Here is a 21467-nt window from a genome sequence, read left to right as displayed (position 1 = left end):
AAACATAAGTGATAGTTTCTTTGACATCAGCCACGGAAACATTTTTCTAGATATGTCTCCACTGGCAAGAGAAACAAAAGCAAAAATAAACTAGTAGACTACACAAAAATAAAGAGCCTCTGCATAGCAAAGAAAACCATCAACAAAATGCCTTGTCAGGCAACCTACTGAGTGGGAGAAGATATTTACAAATTATATATCTGATAAGGGGTTAATATCCCAAATATATAAAGAACTTACACAACTCACACAAAAACGCACATAATCAGATTAAAAATGGGCAGAGAACGTGAATAGACATTTTTTTCCAAAGAAGACGTATAAATGGCCCACAGACACATGAAAAGATGCTTAACATCACTAATCATCAGGGAAATGCAAATTAAGACCACAGTGAGATATCACTGCACACCTGTCAGAATGGCTTGAATCAAAAAGACAAGAAATAACTGGTGTTGGGAAGGATGTGGAGAAAAAGAAACCCTTGTGCACTGTTGATGAGAATCCCAATTGGTGCAGCCACTGTGGAAAATAGTATGGAGGTTCCTCAGAAAATTAAAAATAGGATTATCATATGATCCCATAATTCCACTGTTGGGTATTTACCCAAAGAAACAAAAACACTGATTCAAAAAGATATAAGTCCCCTACGTTTATTGCAGTATTATTTGTAGTAGCCAAGATACAGAAGCAACCCAAGTGTCCATCAATAAATGAATGGATAAAGATGTACTGGATATATATACAATGGAATATTACTCAGCCATAAAAAAGAATGAGATGTTGCTATTTGCAACAACATGGATAGACCTAGAGGGTATAATGGTAATTGAAGTAAGTCAGTCATAGAAAGACAAATACCATATGACTTCACTCATATGTGGAGTTTAAGAAACACAACAAACTAAGAAAAAAAGATACAAATGAATAAAACCAAACTTAAATACAGAGAACAAAGTGAGGGTTACCGGAGGAGAGGTGGGTGGGGAAATGGGTGAAATAGGTGAAGGGGATTAAGAATGTACTTATTCTGAGGAGCACTGAGTAATGTATAGATAGCATTGTTGAATTATTATATTATACACCTGAAACTAATATGACACTATGTTAATTTTACTTCAACTTATATATATTAGAAAAATGCTATTCCCATTTTAAACTATATATCTATGTGGGGCTATTTTTTTTCCACATTCTTCACAAAAACAACATATCTCAACAGATTGAATGTGAGCCCTATATGAGAATCCATCTGTCTTCTATTAAGCCAGGTATTGAAAAGATTTGCAAAATTGTAAAATCTTGCCACTCTTCTGACTAAATATTTTATGTTCTGGAAAATATAGTTAGTTATTTTTTAAGTATCTTATTTACATTAACACATAATAGATTTATTATTAGTTACTTTGTATTGACTTAATAGATATTCAAAATTTTTTCTGTTTACTTCTATCTTAAATATGGAGCCAATGAGACACAAACAGTTTTTTTTTCAACGTGTCTTTGGAATGTTACAGAATGTTTGGATGCATCACATGATTTATAGGAATGGGAATTTCTAAAAGAAGTTCTTATGAAAGCAAGGAGAAAAATGTGCATGTGTATTTTAAAAAATCAATTCCTATATAGCTGATTAAATATGTGTATCTGTAAATTCGTTCCTCTGTCTAGCCCAGTCAAGTGGACTTTAGGAAAAGGCTTCTGAGCTACAAATGAAGACGTCATTTTTTCTTCTCTCATCCACCAGAAGTACTTAGCAGCAAGTGCCATGCATTTTGTGAGGATTAACTCTGACCCCAATCTTACTGTTTTAGGAAGCTGTATCAGTCAGGATCCAGAAAGAATACTGAAATCACACCAGTTATTCTAACAGAGAACATGTAACAAAGGATTGCCAGCCAGGTACCGGGGAACCAAAAAGGCAAGAAAAGGAAACCGGTCTCCCGGAAGTGGTATCCCCGCCATGCAGCTACTACCCCTAAGACTGAGGAGCTAAAGGAAAGGGTCAGAATTATTTGAACTCAGAAGCTTGGAGAATGGGTCCCACAGATGGGAGTTCAGACCTCAGAGGAGGGGCAGCGATACAGATGACACAGGAACCTCAGAAACTTAGGGACAGGGTCCCCAGGGAGCTGGGAAGCAGACCTGTGAGGAAGGGGCTGGAAGTCCCTGCTCACTGAGGCCATGTCTCTGCAAACGTATGACAGCCTGGTTCTCCAAGGTGTAGAAAATTGGTAAACTGTAATCAACTGCTGCTTCTGGAAGGAGCTGCTGCTGCTGGGGTGAAGTAGCCCAGCTAAGGTGATCCGACAAAAAACAGGAAGCAAACAGGAAAGCAAGCCTCTCTTCCTTCTCCACCCTTGTAGTCTCCCCCAGGTGCCTGATCATCAGCAGAGCCTAAAGGAGCCAGCTGGGAAAGCAGGAAGTGGTTTGCAGCCACAGCATCAGCAAGCGGAATGGATTAGAAGCATGGGTTTGAAGCTAAGAGACACTAGCTTACTACATAACACAGGGCCAGCATTTAAATTCCAACTTTTTCTGAAAATACTTCCCTTGATGGACAGAAATTCATATATATATATATATATATATATAATAGGAACACATATATTTCATGGCTGGGTCCCAACCCCTTCTCATGCTTATCTCCATAAACATGACCCTTGCTTTATGTTTATCCCCCACATCCTTCAGAATGCCTCTCAGGGAGCATATTTGTCCAATAAACTACTAATTAAATAAAAACAAAGAATTCCATGCTGTTAGATTCAAACTTTAAAGCTTAGCAGGGTGAATTTTTATCTGAAGAGTTGACAGAAGTATGGGTTATCTATTCAGAAGGAATCTTAAGGTGTTCACTCTTGGGGTCCAAATTTAATGGTAGATTAAAATGATGATTATTGTGGGCCATGATGTAAGATGTAAGTATTTGATTCTGAAATGATCTTTTACCAATACTTGGGAAGAGAGCCCATGAAACCCATTATTCCATATGAGTTTTATGTAAAGGAATAAGAAACTCATAGGGTCTGCACATAGTTGACTTGATTAATCTCAAAATAAAAAGCTCCAAGGGCGTAAGAATACAAGATAGAGCCTTTCCCTTCTCTCAACTCAATAGGAAGGTTAGACTACACTACAAATATGAATGCCTCAATACCAAAACTTCATAAAGTTATCATTTACTTAACGTGAGGGAGCCCTACCCAGCAAGAAAAGGCAACCAGCGCCCCCTGAAAGCCAAACAGAGCCCTGACTGTGAAGGGTTCTCTTAGGGGGAGGCATGGCGCAAGGGTTTCCAGACCTCAGCTTTCAAGTCCGGCCTCACACCTTTATTTTAGGCTATGCAATTCCTGCTTTACCCTATTCCCATCACAAAATTCTTAACAGAGAGAGAGCGTGCGTGCTCAATGCCCAAATTCAGAAATTGAGAGCTCTTAAGCAATATAAATTCATCAATTAATGTTCTGTAAACATATTCCTTTCTCAGTAAAATTACTTCAAAATAACAGTGCTCTACTCAATGGCTATCACTAGAAAATGTCAGAGGGTTTGAAACACTTGGCTTCTCCTCCCTCTGTAATCAGCCAACTTCATTATGCTCTCTGCTTAATAATTATAGATCTTATTAACAGAGATGGGTTTAATAACATAAAAATAATAGGCATCACAAATTGCACGCTCTCCCCAGGGACTAGAGATTTGTGCCATTTCATAACCAATATGAAAACGTGCCTTCTGTTTAACCCGTGTGCTGGGGTTTCCTAAATACAGTGAAGTGATATGATTTAACAATAATGTAAGCTGCACAGATCCTTTCTGAGAAAATGCCATTTGATCCCTGCTTTGAGGAACTGAAAATGATATACCCCACCTGTGCCATTAGATTTCTTTCTCTCTGTACACGAGTCAATTCATGTGTAACAAATATAAGACTATGCCACCACCTTGGAATTCTTTAAATATCTTCTTGTTTTTTAGTGTAAAGATAATAATGCTCACTGTAGAAAATCTGGAAAATAGAGAAACGCATAAAAAAGAAAACAAAATCACAATCCCACAATCTAAAAATTACCACTTGTTAGTATTTTGGTTTATTTATTCCAATATTTTTATAGATACACATTTTACATTGAGAGCATTTTGTACCACTTCGTACTGCTTTTTTCATTTAACATAACATACATAAATGTGAGCATTTTCTCTTTATCATAAAAATCTTGGTCAGCATGCTTTTTATGGGTTTATCATCCACAATATCAGTGCACAATAAGTTATTCCATCATCCCCCCTGTTGGTGAACGTTTCCATAACTTACTTTTTCAGCATTATCAGAATTACTTGATAAATATGCATGCACATTTATTGTGTGAACTGGGACCCAGGCCTCTGAGGAAGGGAAGAGGGAGGTCCCTGTTGACTGAGGCCATGTCTCTGAGAGTTTTGAAGGAAAGAGTCTTAGTAGAATTATAAGATCAAAGAATGTAAATGTGTTTAGAGCTCTTAATACATTCCAACAAACTGCTCTCCAGAAGATTGTCCCAATTTACACTCCGCTATAAGAATTCCCACCTCACTGTATCTTTGGCAGCATTGAGTATTAACATTTTAAAGGTGAAATGGTTTATCAATGGATTATTAGTGGATCTGAATATTTTATTCCCAAGGCATTTTAACTCAATGCAAGAAGCATAAAAATAATTTTTGTAGAATACTTCCTGCTAAATTGACATAGCGAATCCTCCTTTCAGTCAATTCTGAATACTTACAAGAAAAATATTTCCATTATCATCCTAAATTTGAAGGTTCTCTGCCTCTGGTTAAATAAAAGAGCTGTTTACTTAACATTAAATCATGGCTTAAAGGAAAATCTCGGGTTAAGGACAGTTTTTTTTTTTTTTAAACCTGAAAGACTTCAATATATTAGGGTATATGAAAGTATACAGTTGGAAATTAAAAAAGCAATTCAGAGTTTTACCAAAAATGTATTTCTCCACCCAGAGGAGTAATTTTAATACCAAGGCTAAGACTTCTGAGAATATACAATTAAGAAAAATACTTTGCTTTTTGCATGTCCGCAGGAAGTGATTGCCTGTTCCAATCAGAGACTTTTCCTCATTGATCTCCCTCTGTGTCTCCCGTGCTTTGAAGCTAGTACTTAACATTAGCCCGGAATCGACTTTTCTTTTGAACTGTTCTAGTTACAAACATCCTCTCATGCGCTCACAAATCTACTTCTTAAAGGGCTGTGGTTCCTTTTTCAGAAGTGTTTCAACCTCCAGGATTATGTAAAGTGTTGAGCCTTCTTCAGAACTTAAATACACACTAAGGAAAGAGAGAGTTCAGGTAAGAATGCAACAGCCGGCAGAGGGTAAGACAGTGTCCGACCCACGCTTACCCAGTGGGATGTGGAAGCCTTGGCACAGTCTTCTGGTTTTCACCCCACATGGACTTGATCAATAGTAAAGTTTCCCAAGGACATGCTGTGCTCTTTACATACGTTACTTCTGAACCACACAACAATGCTGCCGAGGAAGTAGTAGTAGTCCCATTCTACAGATGGAGAAACTAAAGCCGAGCTGGCCTAAAGCTGGGATTAGAACCTGTGCCTCTCTCGTTCCCGAATCTAGGCTAGCTTTCATTTTATGTTTAATAATATATAACATACCTATGAAGAGCTCATGGAAATACATTACACCAAAAAATAAAGTAACCACCATTGCACCACGGTCAATTTACCTCTACCTAGGTAGCCCCTTTGTGCCGCTCCTCAGGGAATCTCCCCGACCTGTCCTGAATTTTGTGTTACTAATTTGCTTTCTTTTCATTACAAGGTTTCTTTTTATGTCTGTATCCCTAAACACTGTATTTTTAAGTTTTGCCTGTTTTGTATTTAATCCATATGGAAATTGTGAATTAATGCCTGTCTAAGAAAAATTTCTTTGTCATGGATTAATCACAGACCTCTCACTATATATCTGTAGTCCTAGACTTTTAAAACCAAAAAAGGGCCTAGATTCATAGTTTTAAGGTAGGCTTGCCAGATTTAGCCAAAGTATAACATTTCAGCATGTATATCCCATACAATTCCGGAGACACACACTTAAAAATCATTTGTTCTTTTTCTGAAATTCAAATGTAACTGGGCATCTTGTATTCTATCTGGCGACTCTGATTTAAGGAGACATTACATCAGTCGCCATACCTGAATGCCAAGTGCTAAGGACCCTGGGGCGTAATCAGCATCTTTCTAGTGACCCCCACCACACAGTGGTGGAAATGACATGGATTCTAAACTTGGAAGGTGCAGGTCCTAATTTCCATCAGCTCTTGGTTATGTGGTCTTGGACTAGCCCCTTTCACTTCCTGAGCTTTGGTTTGCTCATCTTCAAAACAGGGATCGTGAGCGACTTCTTCAAAAAAGCCAAATCAATTGCTAACATCTAGACTTAGAAACCAAAAAGTAATAGCATAAGCACATTCCTTAGGGATGGGCAGGGACCATCAGAAATCCTGAAAATGCTGACAAGAATCCAAATGTTTGCCTCTGCGTTGCAGAACCAGGGACCGGCTGTGGGAAGGGGTAGAGCAGGAAATGTTCCTTCTTAAGATAAGCTCTCTAGTGGCATTTCATGTTTTTAACATTGGTTTACTTTGGAAAAGTCTCAATTGTTAAAATAGAAATTGAATGAGAAAAAGCAAAACAAAACCCTGAGACTGAGTTTTAAAATGATAATAAAATGGGGATAGTCATTACGCCTCCCTCACAGAGTTAAGGGTAAAATGAGAACATGCATGTAAGAATTCTAAGAAAATACCACAGTGGATATCGTGCCCATCATTTTAGATAAGGGAAAGGAATGGGATCATCCTGCTGTCTCTGAAAAACTGACAGCAGGAGAATTTCCCCCAGCAGTTTTCGATAGGGCACTCAACCTTGACGGGCCAGCGTCTGTTTAGTCTTTTCTAGTTCAACGCTCGCAAGAGTACAACGCTCCTGAAGGACTTTATAAATAATTTTCATGCCAATGATGAATTCAAGTTACAGAATTTAATTCCAAAAAAGGAAAACTCCTCCCGAGATCCTGGTGCAGGGCAGCATCTGGGAGAAGACAAGGTGCCCCTCCAAAGCTGGTCTCTGACACAAGGTAGATTCCCACCCCCACTCTAGTGAGGAACTAACTGCCTGGAGCCGCGGAGCTGACCGCAGCTTCTGCGAACAGCAGCGCCCTCTGGGGACGCGCCGGGGAGATGCAGCGAGGGGCTGGTGCGGCTGCCCGGGAAAGGGCATCCTCAGGCTGAGCCCTGCCCTCTAGTGGCTGCAGGCGTTAGTCACGCTTCGAAAATGCTCGTTGCCCTCCAGCGCGTCCTCTCCCTCCCACAGGACCAAGAACTTTGAGTCCCGAACACCGAGAGAAGTAACTAGGGAGACAGACGTATGAGAAACAGTGCAGATGGCACATGCTGTTGAGATGTGGGTGAGAGCTTGGATTTCCACTTCTCTGAGCATCTGTCCTCGGAGTTAGAGGTTCCCTCGAAATTAGAAAACTAAGGCTAATGCAGCAACAATGCATTGACGTTAAAGGACTGACTTTCATTTGGAAATTATTTGTTCTGCTAAAATTTGGGTGCTTTACGAAATGATGATAGCAGTAAATGGTGAATTTCTTTTAATGTCCGATGTCATCTCCCAAATGCCTTGGAAATTTTTACCCATTTGTTACATCTCTACTTCTAGGAACCACTGTTCCAACCCACCATGGGGCAGCCTTTCAAATTATAATCAGAATTATTTTCAGTTAGAGTGGATGTCTAAGGTCATCATATCCTGGGAAAACAAGGTATTCTGTCCATGTTACCGATTTGAGACCTAGGCAAGATACGTAATCTGCCTGTGGCAATTCAGTACCTAGCAGGAACATAGCAGGAATTCAGAAGGGAACGTCCTGAAACCCAGATGTTCTGCCACCTAATGCAGTATCCTTCTCACCACACCAGGATCACGAGATTTCTGGTAAGACGTATGTGATCTGCTTGATTGAAGAACGGGAAAGGATTGGACTGGGGCCTGGATAGCAGGACAGTCCAGTGGGGACAGTGGGGAGTCTCTTTAGAGAGTGTCAGACTGGACTAGGGGAAGTTTGGGACGGTTGTTACTGCTCTTGGTGGCTTTCCGATCCAGATTAGGGGGTGCGGGGGATGGCTTTGTGTGCTGTAGAGAGAAAATAGGGAAATAAAGGCCACTGAGAGATTGGGAAGGTTCTATACCATGGACGGAGCAAGGGAGGGAGACTTAAAACTAGCCGTGAGAAGAAATGCACGCGGCTCCCAGAATAAGCAGGTGCTCTGACTAGAGGGAAGTACTGGCTAACTCTGCGTCGCTAACACAAAATCCAAGCAGTGTATCAAAACCACCTTTAAAAATGTCTATAAATTTAAACTTTGACAAAGTCTGCTCTACAGTTCCAGAAAAACTGTTTTCAAAAAGATATTTAATGATGTTGGTGAGGACAGAGAGAAATTGGACCCCTCCTGCATTGCGAATTGGAATATAAATGATGCAGTCCCTTTGGAAATCAAGGTATGGGTTCCTCAAAAAGTTAATCACAATATCACCACATAATCCATCTGTTTCACTCCTAGGTATATACCCCAAAGAATTGAAAACCAGTGCTCATCACAGCACTATTCATAGTAGCCAAAAGAAACAACCCAAATGTCTGTCAACCGATAAATGGATACACAAACTGTGGTCTATCCATGCAATGGAATATTAGCCCAAAAAAAGAAATGAAGTACTGTCACGAGCTACAATGTGGCTGAACCTCAGAAGTACTATGCCAAGTGAAAGAAGCCAGACACCAAAGGTCATATATCATATGATTCCATTGATATGAAATAGCCAGAATGAGAAAAGTCCATAGAAACAGAGAGCTGATTAGTGGTTGCTAGGCGCTGGGGACAACAGAAAATGGGGAAGAGACTGCTAAACAGGTACAAGATACCCTCGTAGGGTGATGGCGATGTTTTAGGACCAGATGTGGTAGTTGCACAACCTTGTGAATGTATTTAATGCTATTGAATTGTGCCCTTTTAATGGTAAATTTTATCTTAATGTGACTTTTACCTCAATGAGAAGTGAAATAAATTTTAATGGTTTAAAATTAAAATGGTTTAAAAATGGTTTAATAGTTAAAGAGATAATGAGAAGAATATTGCAATCTACATAATTGCCATGTGTTCCTCTTGAATTTAAATAATCAAATTTTAAAGGGTTCTTTTTTTTCAACTGGTTGTATTTAAATCACTAGCAGATTTTAATAATTTTATGATCAACCCTGCAGTTCACTTTCATGAGATGATTATCAGTGTGCAAATACCATTGGGAGGGATGTGAATGAGAGGATTGTTTGACTCCATGTGCTGTAGTTGGATTGCTCTAGTTAATAAAATTTACCTACTCCACAATAGTAGAGAGAAGGAAGGTAGAATTGATTAGACATGAAAATCATTAAGGTCTTCAGGAATGGGTGTGTCATTGAATTCCTTATTTCATTGATTCTAAGATGCTTTTTTTTTTTTTCACATTTAAATATTGCTGAAACTGAGACGCCTCTTACAGCACCTGAAGCCAGGTGGCCGTCATGATGTAACTGTCATTGCCTGGACTTGTATACCAGAAAGCGCTAACTGGGCCTCAGAACATTCTTTTTTATTGTTTAGGTTTTATTTTATTTTGTTATTCGAGTATGCTTAACATATAGTATTATATTAGTTTCAGGCATATAGTATAATGATATAACAATTCTATACATTTCTCAGTGCTCACAATAAGTCTACCCTTAATCCCCTATTTCATCCATCTGCCCACATACCTCCCCTCTGGCAACCATCAGTTTATTCTCTGTATTTAAGAGTCTGGTTTGTTTGTCTCATTTTTTCTTTGTTTTGTTTCTAAAATTCCACATATGAGGGAAATCATATGGTGGTTTGTCTTTCTCTGACTGGCTTGTTTCACTTAGCATAATACCCTCTGGGTCTATCCATGTTGTTGCAAATGGCAACATCTCATTCCATTTTATGGTTGAGTAAATTGCATTGTGTATATATACCACATCTCTATCCATTCATTTATCGATGGACACTTGGGCTGCTTGCATATCTTGGCTATTGTAAATAAAGTGCAAAAACCATATCTTTGGCAAATATCTTCTCTCATTCAGTAGGTTGTCTTGTCATTTTGTTGATGGTTTCCTTCACTGTGCAGAAGCTTTCTATTTTGGTATAGTCCCAATAGTTTATTTTTGCTTTTGTTTCTCTTGCCAGTGGAGACATATCTAGAAAAATGTTTCCATGGCTGATGTCAAAGAAATTATTGCCTATGTTTTCTTCTAGGGCTTCCGTGGTCAGGTCTCATATTTAGGTCTTTAATCCATTTTGAGTTGATTTTTGTGTACGGTGTGAGAAAGTTGTTCAGTTTCATTCTTATGTGTATAGCTGTCCAGTTTTCCCAGTACCATTTGTTGAGGAGACTATCTTTTCCCCATTGTATATCTTGCCACCTTTGTTGAAGATTAATTGACCATATAAGTGTGGGTTTATTTCTGGGCTTTCTATTCTATTCTATTGATTTATGTATCTATTTTTGTGCTGGTACCATACTATTTTGATTACTACAGCTTTTTGGTATATCTTGAAATCTGGGATTGTGATACTTGCAGCTTTGTTCTTCTTTCCCAAGATTGCTTTGGCTATTTGGGGTCTTTTGTGTTTCCATACAAATTTTAGGACTATTTGTTCTAGGTCTGTGAAAAATGTTGTTGGTATTTTGATAGGGATTGCATTAAATCTGTAGACTGCTTTCAGTAGTGTGGACATTTGAACAATATCGGTTCTTCTAATCTGTGAGCATCGGATGTCTTTCCCTTTGTTTGTGTTATGTTCAATTTCTTTCATCAATGTTTTATAGTTCCCAGAGTATAGGTCTTTAACCTCCTTGGTTAAGTTTATTCCCAGGAATTTTATTCTTTTTGCTGAAATTATAAATGGGATTGTTTTGTTAATTTCTCTTTCTGCTACTTCATTATTAATGTATAGAAATGCAACAGATTTCTGTATGTTAATTTTGCATCCTGTGAATATACTGAATTCATTTATCAGCTCTAGTAGTTTTTTGGTAGAGTCTTTACTTTAGGGTTTTCTATGTATAATACCCGGTCATCTGCAAATAGTGAAAGTTTTATTTTTTCCTTACCAATTTGGATGTCTTTTATTTCTTTTTCATGTCTGATTGCTGTGGCTAGGACTTCCAGTACTATGTTGAATAAAAGTGGTGAGAGCGGATATCTTTGTCTTGTTCCTGATCTTAGAGGAAAAGCTGTCAGTTTTTCACCTTTGAGTATGATAATTAGCAGTGGGTTTTTCATATATGGTCTTTATTATGTTGAGGTATGTTCCCTCTAAACTTATATTGTTGAGAGTTTTTGTCATGAATGGATGTTGAACTTTGTCAAATGCTTTTTCTGCATCTATTGCAATGATCACATGGTTTTTATGCTTCCTCTTGTTAATGTGATGTATCATGTTGGTTGATTTGCAAATACTGAACCACCCTTGCATGCCTAAACTAAATCCCCCTCGATAGTACTGAATGATTTTTAATGTATTTTTAATGATTTTTTTAATGATTATTTAATGCAGTTTGCTAATATTTTATTGAGGATTTTTGCATCTATGTTCATTGGGGATGTTGGCCTGTAGTTTTCTTTTTTCATAGTGTCTTTATCTGGTTTTCGTATTACAGAAATGCTGGTCTTATAGAATGAATAGGGAAGCTATCCTTCCTCTTCTATTTTTTGGAATAGTTTGAGAAGAATAGGTATTAACTCTTCTTTAAATGTTTGGCAGAATTCACCTGTAGAGTTATCTGATCCAGGCCTTTTGTTTGTTGTGAGTTTTTTTAATTACTGATTCAATTTCATTGCTAGTAATCAGTCCGTTCAAATTTTCTATTTCTTCCTGATTCAGTTTTGGGAGATTATGTGTTTCTAGGAATTTATCTATTTCTTCTAGGTTGTCCAATTTATTGGCATATAATTTTTCATAATATTCTCTTATAATCCTTTGTATTTCTGTGGTGTCAGTTGTTGTTTCTCCTCCTTTATTTCTGATTTTATTTGTTTGAGTCCTTTCTCTCTTGTTTTGATGAGTCTGGCTAAAGGTTTATCAATTTTGTCAATCTTTTCAAAAAACCATCTCCTAGTTTCATTGATCTCTTCTGTTGTCATTTTGGTCTCTATTTCATTTATTTCTGCTCTAATCTTTAGTATTTCTTACTTCTACTGTCTTTGGGCTTTATTTGTTCTTCTTTTATTTAGTTCCTTTAGTTGTAAGTTTAGGTTACTTGAGATTTTTCTTCCTGCTTGAGGTAGGCCTGTATTGCTATCATCTTCCCTCTTAGAACAGCTTTGCTGTGTCTCCAAGATTTTGTACTGTTCTGTTTTCATTTTCATTGGCCTCCATGCAGTTTTTTATTTCCTTTCTGATTCTTTGGTTGATCCATTCTTTGTTTAGTAGCATGTTATTTAGCCTCCACGTATTTGTGTTCTTTTCAGATTTTTTCTTGTAACTGATTTCTAGCTTCATATTGTTGTGGTCAGAAAAGATATTTGATATTATTTCAGTCTTTTTTAATTTACTGAGATTTGTTTTGTGGCCTAACATGTGATCCATTTTGCAGAATGTTCCATGTGCACTTGAAAAGAATATGTATTCCACTATTTTTGGATGAAATGTTCTGAAGATATCTGTTAGTTCCACCTGGTCCAATGTGGCATTCAAAGCCATTGTTTCATTGTTGATTTTCTGTCTGGGTGATATGTCCATTGATGTAAGTGGAGTGTTAATGTCCCCTACTATCATCTATTACTGTCAATTTCTCCCTTTATGTCTGTTAATGGTTGCTTTATATATTTAGGTGTTCTCATATGAAGTGCATAAATATTTACAGTTGTTGTAGCCTCTTGTTGGTTTGATTGTTCCCTTTATCATTATGTAGTGTCCTTCTTTGTCCCTCATTACAGTTTTCATTTTAAAGTCTATTTTGTCCAATGTAAGTATTGCTACTGCAGCTCTCCTTCTGCTTCCATTTGCATGGTAAATGATTTCCCATCCCTTCATTTTCAATCTGCCTGTGTCTTGCAGTCTGAAGTGAGTCTCTTGTAGGCAGCATATACATGAGTCTTGCTTTTTTATCCATTCAGTCACCCTATGTCTTTGAGTTGGCGCATTTTATCCATTTTCATTCAAAGTAATTAGTGATGCGTATGTATTTATTACATTTTGTTCCTTGTTTTGTAGGTGTATTTGCAGGTCTTCTCCATTCCCTTCTTCTCCTCTCTCTTCCCTTGTGTTTGATGGGTTTTTAGTCTTATGCTTGGATTCCTTTCTCTTCAGTTTTTGCATATATATTATAGGTTTTCGATGTGTGGTTACCATAACATCTTATGCATAGAACAATCTGTATTAACTTGATGGTCACTTAAGTTTGAACCCATTTTAAAAGCACTAAATTTTGCCCAGTTACCAGAGGCAGCAGTGGTGACGGCAGTGAGCAGGTCCTTGTGGCCTAGAAAAATCCTACAAAAATATCTCTATACCTGTCTCTTGAAGACCTGAAGGTAGACAAAGTTATTCAGGCTCAAACAGCCTTTTCTGCAAACCCTGCCAACCCAGCAATTTTGTCTAAAGCTTCTGCTCCCATTTCCCAAGATGGAAATCTCTATCCTAAATTTTATCCAGACCTCTCCTAGTACGTGGGCCTGAGTTTAAATGAAGAAGAAATCTGTGCAAATATGGTCTTGGTCCCTGGAGCATCAGTTCAGGGACCTCCCAGTTTGAACTCTGTGGTGGCTCCTGTAACTGGTAATGATGTTGGAATTCATAGAGCAGAAATTAAGCAAGGGATTTGTGATGCCATCTTATGTAAATATCAAGATGGAAAAATTAGGCTTAAGCTTAAATCAATAGATAATGGTATATTTGTTCAGCTGGTCCAGGGAAATTCTCCAGCCTCATTGGTTGGTCTGAGATTTGGGGACCAAGTACTCCAGATCAATGGGGAAAGCTATGCAGGCTGGAGCTCTAATAAAGCATACAAGGTGCTCAAACAGGCTTTTGGAGAGAAGATTACTATGACTGTTCATGACAGGCCCTTTGAATGGACAATTACCGTGAATAAGAATAGTACTGGACATGTTGGCTTTATCTTTAAAAATGGAAAGATAACATCCATAGTGAAAGATAGTTCTGCAGCCAGAAATGGTCTTCTCACAGAACATAACATCTGTGAAGTCAACGGGCAGAATGTCATTGGGCTGAAGGACTCTCAGATTGCAGACATACTGTCAACATCTGAGACTGTAGTTACTATTATAATCATGCCTGCTTTTATCTCTGAACATATTATTAAAAGGATGGCACCAAGCATTATGAAAAGCCTGATGGATCACACCATTCCTGAGGCTTAAAAGTCATGACACAATGGAAACTTCACTGAACTTCTTCAGTTTACTTCTTGGGCAACTTAACTTTATATTATGCACATGAAGCTTTCTAGGAGCCAGAAAGCATATGCTGCATGAAGACCTTTCTATCTTACCTTATGGCTGGGAATCTTACTGTTTTGATTGGATAACTTGTTGACACTTCAAGAGTGTTGTAGCCTTATCCTGGTTTTACAGATGTGAAACTTCGGACAGATTTACTGATTTTCGTAGAGTAGTTTCTCTACTGGAAACCCGATGCTTTTACAAGCCATTATGATTTGAATGATAGATTAGAATGATATGATTAGAACTGATACAGGCTTAGCTCTGTGTTAGAACCAATCACCTTTATCTTACATATCAAGTAGTACTGTTCATATTACTTTAGTTCTATGGTATAATTGCATTTTTAATTGTTACTATAGTGCATGTAGAATGACTGCTTTTGATGGTTTTTAGTTCTGTGTGTGTGTGGGCAGGTGGGTGGGTGTGGGTGTAAAATACCAATTAAGTACACTGATCTCATTCCATGTAAGCATTATACAGTGTATGTACTTTGCAAGAGATTGTGTTAATTATCATTAAATTGTAACTACCTTTACTTAAAAATAAATAAATAAATAAATAAATAAATAAATACACCAAATTTTTACCCCCTCCCCACAATGTTTCATATATAAGATGTCATACTTCACATCCTTTTATTTTGTGAATCCTTTAACTGATTTTTATAGATTTTAAATTGATTTTACTCCTTTTGTGCTTTAACCTCTGCACTGGTTTTATAAGTGATAATCTACTACTTTTATTATGTTTGTATTTACCTGTGACATTTTTTCCTTTCATAGGTTTCACACTCCTGATTATGGCCTGTTCTTTCCACTCAAAAAATTCCTTTAACATTTCTTATAAAGCTGCTTTAGTGATGATGAATTCCTTTAACTTTTATTTCCCTAGGAAACTCTTTATCTCTCCTTCTATTCTGAATGATAACCGTGCTGGATATTCTTGGCTGCAGGTGTTTTGTTTGTTTGTTTGTTTGTTTGTTTGCTTTTCCTATCAGCACTTTGAATATATCATGCCACTTTCTTCTGGCCTGCAAAGTTTCTGCTGAAAAATCAGCTCATAGCCTTATGGGTTTTTCCTTGTATGTAACTGTTCTTTCTCTTGCTGCTTTTAAAATCATTCATTATCACTACTTTATGCCATTTTCATTATTATGTGTCTTGATGTGGATCTCCTTGGACTGATTTTGTTGGGGGTCCTCTGTGCTTCTTGGATATAGAGGTCTGTTTCCTTCCCCAGATTCAGGAAGTTTTCAGCTATTATGTCTTCAAATAAATCTTCTGTCCCCCTTTCACTCTCTTTTATTTCTGGGATCCCTATAATGTGAATGTTATTATGCTTGATGGTGTCACTGAGTTCCCTTAATCTATTTTCTTTTTTTCTTTCTTTCTTTCTTTTTTTTTTTTTTCTCTCTCCTGTTCAGCTTGATTGCTTTCCATTACAAGTCCTCCAGGTTGCTGACCCATTCTTCTGCTTCCTCTAGTCTAGTCCATGTAGTGTATTTTTAATTTCAGTTACTAAGTTCTTTATCTCTGATTTTTTTAATGTATTTTTTATCTCTTTGTGGAAGGTCTCACTGAAATCCTCCACTCTTTTCTGAAGTCCAGTGACCATTACTTTGAATTCTTTATCAGGGATGTTGCTTATCTCCATTTCTTTTAGCTCTTTTGCTGTTGTTTTGTCCTATTCTTTCATTTCAGACATATTCCTCTGTCTCCTGATTTTGTCTAATTCTCTGTTTGTCTCTATGTATTAAGGGAATCATTTACAATCTCCTGATCTTGGAAGTAGTGGCCCTGTGAAAAAGGGATCCTGTGATGCCTTGTAGCAAAATTTCCCCTATTCACCAGAACCAGGGTTTTCAAGGGTGTCTTCTATGGGGGCTACATGTACCCTCCTGTTGTGGCTGAGCTGTGTTTGCCTTTAGTCCAGTCAGCTGCAGTGGCCCACTTTGTCTGTTGTCAGCCTGGTTTGGTCTCTGGCTGTTAAGGGGCCAGTCTGGGGCCACCATGAGCTTGTAGTTGGGCGGTGTCGGTAGTTAGACCAGATGCCTGACCTCAGCCATTTGCCAGAGCTGCAGTTGCCCCGAACTGCAGGGTGCTGTCCCTGCCTTGTCCCCTGAGAGGCTTTTGTTGGTGGGTGGGGACTGCAGTCAGACCAGATGCCTGCCCTCAGTCCGTCTGCTGGGGCTGCAGTCACAATGGTCAGCAGGGTACTCTCTTGGCACTGCCAGTTAGAAGGTTTGGCTGCTGGAGTTGCAGTCAAACTCGCGCGTGTGTGTGTGTGTGTGTGTGTGTGGTTCTTTGCCCCTCTGCCCCGGGCAGAAGGCAATTTGGAGTGGGACAGAGTCCCTGCGGGGGCTGCTTACAGGATGAGAGGTGGCAGGAAGTGCTTTTTAAACTGCTGTTGCTATGCTGTATCTATGTGGGGTTGTTCATTACACTACCTCTTTAAAGATGGGAACTCAGTTTCCTATTACCCTATGGCTCTCCCAGAGCCAAGTCCCTGATTTTTAAAGTAGCCAAAATTAAGCCCTGCTAATTGTAAAAAAAAAAACAAAAAAAAAAAACAACCTTGTGAAGTTAAGCCTCACTGGCTTTCAAAGCCAAATATTATGGGGACTCATCTTTTCAACACAGGTCGTCCAGTCTAGGGCATCTGCTGTGGGCTCTGCACCTCTCCCTTCTCCATGCTTGTGGTGTCCCTCCCATTTGTAGTTAGTCTCACCGGAAGTTTGGTTCCCAACTGTGTCTCCACCCCTCCTGCCCTCTTCTTGTTGTGGCCTCCTCTCATGATTAACTGTGGAGAGACACTCTAATGTGCCTGTTATCTCAGGATCCGCCTGGTCCGCCAACTTGAGAACATTCTTGATCAAAAACATGGATATTAATGACTCAGCGTCAAAAAATGATTCCAAAGAGTTGAATTCTGAATATGAAAAAGTTTTAGGTATGCTTAATTGATTCATTTCAATTCTGTTTTCCTTTTCATATTGTACAGATATGCTATAAAATACCTTTGCTAAGTAAGTCTTTAAAAGCTCTTGCAATTGAATGTAAAATAAAAATTCAAGTGATAAAAAAGTGACAAACTTTGTCATAGTTTGACAGCATTTTTTCCTGCCTTCCTAGAACATAAAGTAATGTGTCATATATTCAGTGTTGTCTTAGATTTGATCAAATGTGGTCATCATTTTCTATGAAAATCTTAAACGTGCATTGTTTTAGAAAATTATCCATAGTTCCAAATATTAACACTAGTGCACCTTTCTTTTCCTTTAGAGAGAGAGAGGGAGAGATGGGGAGAGAGAATCTTAAGCAGGCTCCATGCTCATTGCAGAGCCCAACGTGAGGCTCAATCTCACAACCCTGAGATCTTGACCTGAGCCGAAATCAAGAGTCAGACACGTAACTGACTGAGCCACCCAGGTGCCCCTACTGCACCTTCTTATATACAAGTAAGCATATTTTAATTCAGTAGAATTTGTCTCCTTCAATAAATGTTAACAGAAAATCTGAAAAAAAAAAAGAACTATATTAGGTACAATGTGGAATATCAAAATAAATAAGATGGCCCCGTCCCCAAAAAATTTACAATCTAGTGGATAATTTATATTACTGCTCTGCTGTGTTTCATTCATTTATTCCTTCAAAAATATCTACCAAGCAACCTACCTGAGATTATGCCCTTACCTGGCTTTTATCCTCCCCTGTCTTGCATCTCCCTCTACCTTATCCGTCTGTCCTGGGAGCACGTCTTTAATAAACCATTTGCACACAAATCCTTGCCTCAGGGTCTGAGGGCATCCGACCTAACCAAACACATAAATGATATTAGAAGCCAGGAGTCTAGATAAGCTATAAGATATCAAGAGACCAGATACTCGGGGCGCCTGGGTGGCACAGCGGTTAAGCGTCTGCCTTCGGCTCAGGGCGTGATCCCGGCGTTATGGGATCGAGCCCCACATCAGGCTCCTCTGCTATGAGCCTGCTTCTTCGTCTCCCACTCCCCCTGCTTGTGTTCCCTCTCTCGCTGGCTGTCTCTATCTCTGTCGAATAAATAAAATCTTTAAAAAAAAAAAAAAAAGAGACCAGATACTCATAATTACTGTCTATATTTAATGTTTTAAGAGATTTGAGTGTTACTTTGTTTTTGGAACCAGGGCAATTTTGAATGTTTCCAAGTACAGTTGACCCCTGAACAACATGGTTTGGAACTGCACAGACCCACTTACACAGGTTTTTTAATATGAATACAGTACAAAAGTGTAAATGTATTTTCTCTTCCTTCTTTTCTTCTTTTTTAAAGATTTTATTTATTTATTTGAGAGAGAGAGAGAGACAGCACGAATGAGGTTGGGGTGTGGGGGTGGGAAGGCACAGAGAGAGAGTGAGAAGCAGATTCCCCACTGAGCAGGGAGCCTGCCACAAGGTTCAATCCCAAGACCCTGAGATGGTGACCTGAGCTGATGGCAGACACTTAACAGACTGAGCCACCCAGCGGCTCCATCTCTTCCTTATTTTCTTAGTAACATTTTCATTTCTCTATTTGCTTTATTGTAAGAATACAGTGTATGATATATATAACATACAAAATAAGTGTTAATGGATTGTTTATGTCACTGGTAAGGCTTCTGGTCAACAGTCGGCTATTAGTAGTTAAGTTTTGGGGAAGTTACATGTGGATTTTTGACTACATGGGGGGTGGTGCCAAAACCTCTGCATTGTTCCAGGGTCAACCATATAAAGTCTGCCCTTACATTGCTGAATTTATATAACAAACATTCAAGACTCAGCTGGATATCAGTTAGGATATCCTAACTAGGTCCTCTCCTTGATATGTAAATATGGCTTCTGGACGCAAGTATAAAAATGAATAGAGGAGGGGCGCCTGGGTGGCACAACGGTTAAGCGTCTGCCTTTGGCTCAGGGCGTGATCCTGGCGTTATGGGATCGAGCCCCACATCAGGCTCCTCCGCTATGAGCCTGCTTCTTCCTCTCCCACTCCCCCTGCTTGTGTTCCCTCTCTCGCTGGCTGTCTCTGTCTCTGTTGAATAAATAAATAAAATCTTAAAAAAAAATGAATAGAGGAGGGGCGCGTAGCTGGCTCAGTTGGTAGAGCATGGGACTTCTTCATCTCAGGGTTGTGAGTTCAAGCCCCATGTTGGCTGTAGAGATTACTTAAATATAAAATCTTTTTTTTTTTAAGATTTTATTTGAGAGAGAGAGAGAGCACGAACAGAGAGGAGGGGCAGAGGGAGAGGGAGAAGCAGGCACCCTGCTGAGCAGGGAGCCTGATGCAGGGTTCGATCCCAGGACCCTGAGATCATGACCTAAGACAAAGGCAGATGCTTAACTGACTGAGCCACCCAGGCATCCCCAAAACTAAAATCTTAAAAAAAAAATGAATAGAGGAATATGAGTATATATGGGTGTATGTGTGTGTTGATATATGGATACAGAGCAAGGACAAAGCAGTCCTATGTGTGTTGGCTCTTAAGTGGAGGCGAGGAACAAACTAGACTAGAGAATACATCCTGGATTCTAGAATTGTTTGCCACATATTTAAGAGTAATATAGTCACATTCCAAAAAGGAAAAATGACCATAAATGCATATCATTATTCACTCAAAATTATTTATCTTAGGTCATTTACTAAATGTCAGGCACTGTGCTGGGCGCTGGAGATACACTGTGAATTGGCAGACATAAGTCTGTTTTCTCACTGCACTTATATTTTGAAGGAGAAGGAGAGACAAACATTAAATAATTACCTGAGTAAGTATTTACGTACAATTATTTATGTTAAGAAAAAAAGTACTGGGAGATTCACGCTGGGGCATTTGCCACCGGAGGCTGCAATTTGCATAAACTCTCTATAATGTTTCCTAAGAATTCTCCAGAGGCACATGAGTTTCCTGGTTAGGTAATTAAGAAATAGTTATGTTCTCCAGAGAATCGCTAAATGCCCTAGATAGTTTCTCCAATTCTGATTTAGCAAAGGGTAAGATAGCTATGCCAAAATTCCTTTTTGGTTAATTCCCACTAGTTTCAAAATAAATAACCATTGAATAACAAGCCAGCAACATCAATAACTTAAGCTTTTTCTAGAAATTTTACTGTATCAGCTCCTAGATTCTGGGCTTCCCTCTAATAACTAGAGTTAATGTTTCATTTTTATTGCTCCATCCCCCTGCAGCTTTGACTACCAATACGGTAGACAAATGCTGTGGGTTTATTTGTTCATTCAAAGTGAACAAAATGATAAAAGGGGGAGCATATAAAAACTTAAACTGTATCATGAATTTTGTACCAGAAGTCAGGAAATAGAAAACTTAAGATTCTCAAGGCACATGAATGTTAATTTATCTGTCCTGCATATGTTTTACAAGATGTTTCCATTTGAATCCTGAATCCAAACTAATCATCTGTGATGTGGGTGGGTTTGCATTAGTATGATTTATCTTTTGATTTTTTTAAATTTCATGAACAATATTTATGAGTGACTGTTGTGTGTACTTCTAAACATTTATGAGGGCCCATTATATACCAAAAACTGTATTTTATATCCTTATGTATCTAAAACTTTAATCTTTGCAAAACTCCTGTGAGATGTTGTATTATTATATCTATTTAATAATTGAAGGAACAGGATCAGAGTGGCTCAGCAACTTGCCTAAGGTCACACAGCTCATAGACAGTGGAGCCTGTTGGAAATTCAAATCTACTTGGCTCCAAGCCCCCACAACATGCTACTTGTCTCTAAGATTGAACCACACTGCAGTTCAGCTCTAACATTGCAAAACAGTTCAAGAAAAACATTGAAAATCTTCCCTAAAATAGGCAAGTAGAATTT

General features: G+C 38.5%; 1 protein-coding gene across 1 annotated transcript in view; it reads left to right on the top strand.

The window, feature by feature from the left end:
• Nucleotides 1-14680, top strand: part of LOC113264201 (syntenin-1-like) — a 67057-nt gene extending 52377 nt beyond the window's left edge. The window contains 2 exon segments of the mRNA XM_048225589.2: nucleotides 13632-13904; nucleotides 14049-14680. Coding sequence (XP_048081546.1) covers nucleotides 13632-13904; nucleotides 14049-14528 — 753 coding nt within the window. The 3' untranslated portion in view covers nucleotides 14529-14680.
• The last annotated feature ends 6787 nt before the right edge of the window (nucleotides 14681-21467 follow it).

Source organism: Ursus arctos, unplaced genomic scaffold, assembly GCF_023065955.2.
Source record: "Ursus arctos isolate Adak ecotype North America unplaced genomic scaffold, UrsArc2.0 scaffold_31, whole genome shotgun sequence".
NCBI classification, from domain to species: Eukaryota; Metazoa; Chordata; class Mammalia; order Carnivora; family Ursidae; genus Ursus; species Ursus arctos.
This window is presented reverse-complemented; position numbering and strand designations above follow the sequence as displayed.